A 2,500-nucleotide genomic window follows, 5' to 3' on the forward strand; every position below is an offset into this window, starting at 1 on the left:
CTTAGCTATGGTTCAGTTGGAAGATTTCGCCAGTGCTGTCCCGCGAACGCGAGGTCTGACTTTCCCGGAGAAGTGTCACTCTCTCGGCGTCTGTTCTGTGCAGTGAGCGACAGAGATGCAGTGCTTTCAGTTAGCCGCACCACAGCCGACTCCTCAATAAATGAGGACAAAACAGCGTTTGCTAGCACCTGTCGCTTACTGACTGTTTGGAATTATAAATATGAGCGTAGTTCGTCTGTTAATATCACATGCACTTTTTAGTTTGTTGTTTTTTTTAGTTTGTTACTCAGACGCAGGCAGTGCGCTGCATGAGACAAAAAAGTAATATAGCCAAAACACCCGCATAGCCGCTCTTTAGTGTAGATGCATGTTGATTTTATCAGACGATGCAGCGATTATAAATGAGAGTGACTCCTGGTTAACATGTATTAAAAGGGGGTCGTGTTTAGTCACTATTTAGTGTGGTATTTTATGACAATATTCACTCATCATGACAGTAAAATAAGTCATTCTAAGTCAATATACTGCAGTATTTCCTCTCTCAATCAGTAGAAAACATGATTAACACCTGGTCATGCATGAAAAAAAAATACCGTCATGTACCGTGAAACCGGTATCATTTTGAAAAATACCGTGATATAAATTTTTGGTCATACCGCCCAGCACGATGATGCTGCATCTAAAGTTTGTTGATTTTGCACTTTCGTTATCTGATTTTTTTTTGTTGAGAATTGTGCTGATACAAATGTGACCCAGGTAATGTTATCCAGCTGGGTAACATGAGGTTTTTGTCAAAATGGTTAGAAATGAATTCAGATAATGCTGGAAGCACTTCGAATGAAAACATTAACAAATCAGTGTATGCTTTTTTTCCCCAGAAAATGTGCGACTGTTGATGAGCAAAATTCCCTATCAGGTCAAATAAAGAGAGGTGGAGCCTGGGAAATAAATGAGAGAAGAAGGGCAAAGGATTAATTTGTGTTGTCTTCAGTCAAGATGAAGGGATTCAATCACAGAGATAGACAATATTAGTCTTCATTCAGCCTGATCTGATCTCAAACACACAGGCCATGTTATTCCACTCACTCTGCATGTTTAAAGTGTGCCTGAGAGTTTCGCTGTAATTAAATCAACCCCATTCGTCCATTAGAGAAACCACAGTGTATATGAACACCAGCACACTAGTTCACACAGCAGCAGCACCACTGAAATATCACTACTCTGTCAGTTCCACGAAGCAACCTTGTTTAGCATTAAAGACACACAAGCGCTATTTTTCAGAACCAGCTAGTATTTTAACACACAAGTTGATTTCATGATATATTGAGCAGCGAAATAATGTGTCTTACCCATGAAGAGTAGCTGTGTCCACAGCAAGCAGATCTTGTTTAAGCTCGAGGTGTGGTCCATAATAGCTTTAAGCGTTAAAACGTGCTACTCTGTCGCTTAAGTATCGCTATTTGAACACAATATCCCTGTTTGTTCTATCGGCGAATATTACCAGACACTAGCTGTTCAACATTTCCTTTCGTTTACTAGCCCTATCTTACTAAAACACTGATGTTACAGTCACACGAACGTCTGAGATAAACGGTAGCACGATATAAACAATAAAAACCAAATATTCCTCAATAAAAAGCAAAGCGATTGATCGTCTTCTCAACAAAGGAGTCGCTAATGCTAACAGACTAATGCTAATCTAACCTACAAATATCAAACTCATCGATTCATTTAATGAACCTCTGAGTCCCAGCGCACATTTATCTCATGAGTAAAGCAGCTAAATCCTTGCCGAGGTCCATCACTGGTTGGTTTACAAATAAAACATCTAAAGGCACCGGTGTTTTGATGGACTAGCCGGCTGTGCTAGCGCTTTTGTTGTTAGCTCGCGAGCTCCTGTACAACACACACAAAAGCCTGAGACGAGAACAACACGAATCTACCGATGATCCGACGTGAAAGCGCTCATTCCGAGAGTTTAAAGGTGTTAAACAAGCCTAATCCAGACTAATGTAGCCACACACTGATCTACAGCATGATGACACGAGCTGAAGTCTGGCCGAATCAAATGCTGGAAATAAAACTAGACATCAGGCTTCATCCACCGCATGATCGTCTGCTGCTCTGACTGTAATCCACACGCAGAATTTTGGCCTTTCCGATCGGTTATGTGTGTTGTTACAGCCGGGTATTTACCACCACAAACCACCCCTTCCCCCTCTAACCATTTCTCTCTATCTCTCTCCTCCCTCTCACTCACACACACACACTCTCTCTCTCTCTCTCTCTCTCTCTCTCTCTCTCTCTCTCTCTCTCTCTCTCTCTCTCTCTCTCTCTCTCTCTCTCTCTCTCTCTCTCTCTCTCTCTCTCTCTCTCTCTCTCTCTCTCTCTCTCTCTCTCTCTCTCTCTCTCTCTCTCTCTCTCTCTCTCTCTCTCTCTCTCTCTCTCTCTCTCTCTCTCTCTCTCTCTCTCTCTCTCTCTCTCTCTCTCTCTCTCTCTC

The 2,500-nt window shown here is 42.1% G+C and overlaps 1 protein-coding gene across 1 annotated transcript in view; it reads right to left on the bottom strand.

Moving 5' to 3' along the window:
- LOC107559399 (low-density lipoprotein receptor-related protein 12-like) overlaps positions 1 to 2,248 on the bottom strand; it is a 15,830-nt gene extending 13,582 nt beyond the window's left edge. Inside the window, exon 1 of the mRNA XM_016243208.1 lies at positions 1,350 to 2,248. Within this exon, the coding sequence (XP_016098694.1) occupies positions 1,350 to 1,410 (61 nt within the window). The 5' untranslated portion in view covers positions 1,411 to 2,248. The remainder of the gene's footprint in view (positions 1 to 1,349) is intronic.
- Between the last annotated feature and the right edge of the window lie 252 nt (positions 2,249 to 2,500).

This window comes from Sinocyclocheilus grahami, unplaced genomic scaffold (genome assembly GCF_001515645.1).
Source record: "Sinocyclocheilus grahami isolate Dianchi unplaced genomic scaffold, SAMN03320097.WGS_v1.1 scaffold683.1, whole genome shotgun sequence".
Lineage (NCBI taxonomy): Eukaryota > Metazoa > Chordata > Actinopteri > Cypriniformes > Cyprinidae > Sinocyclocheilus > Sinocyclocheilus grahami.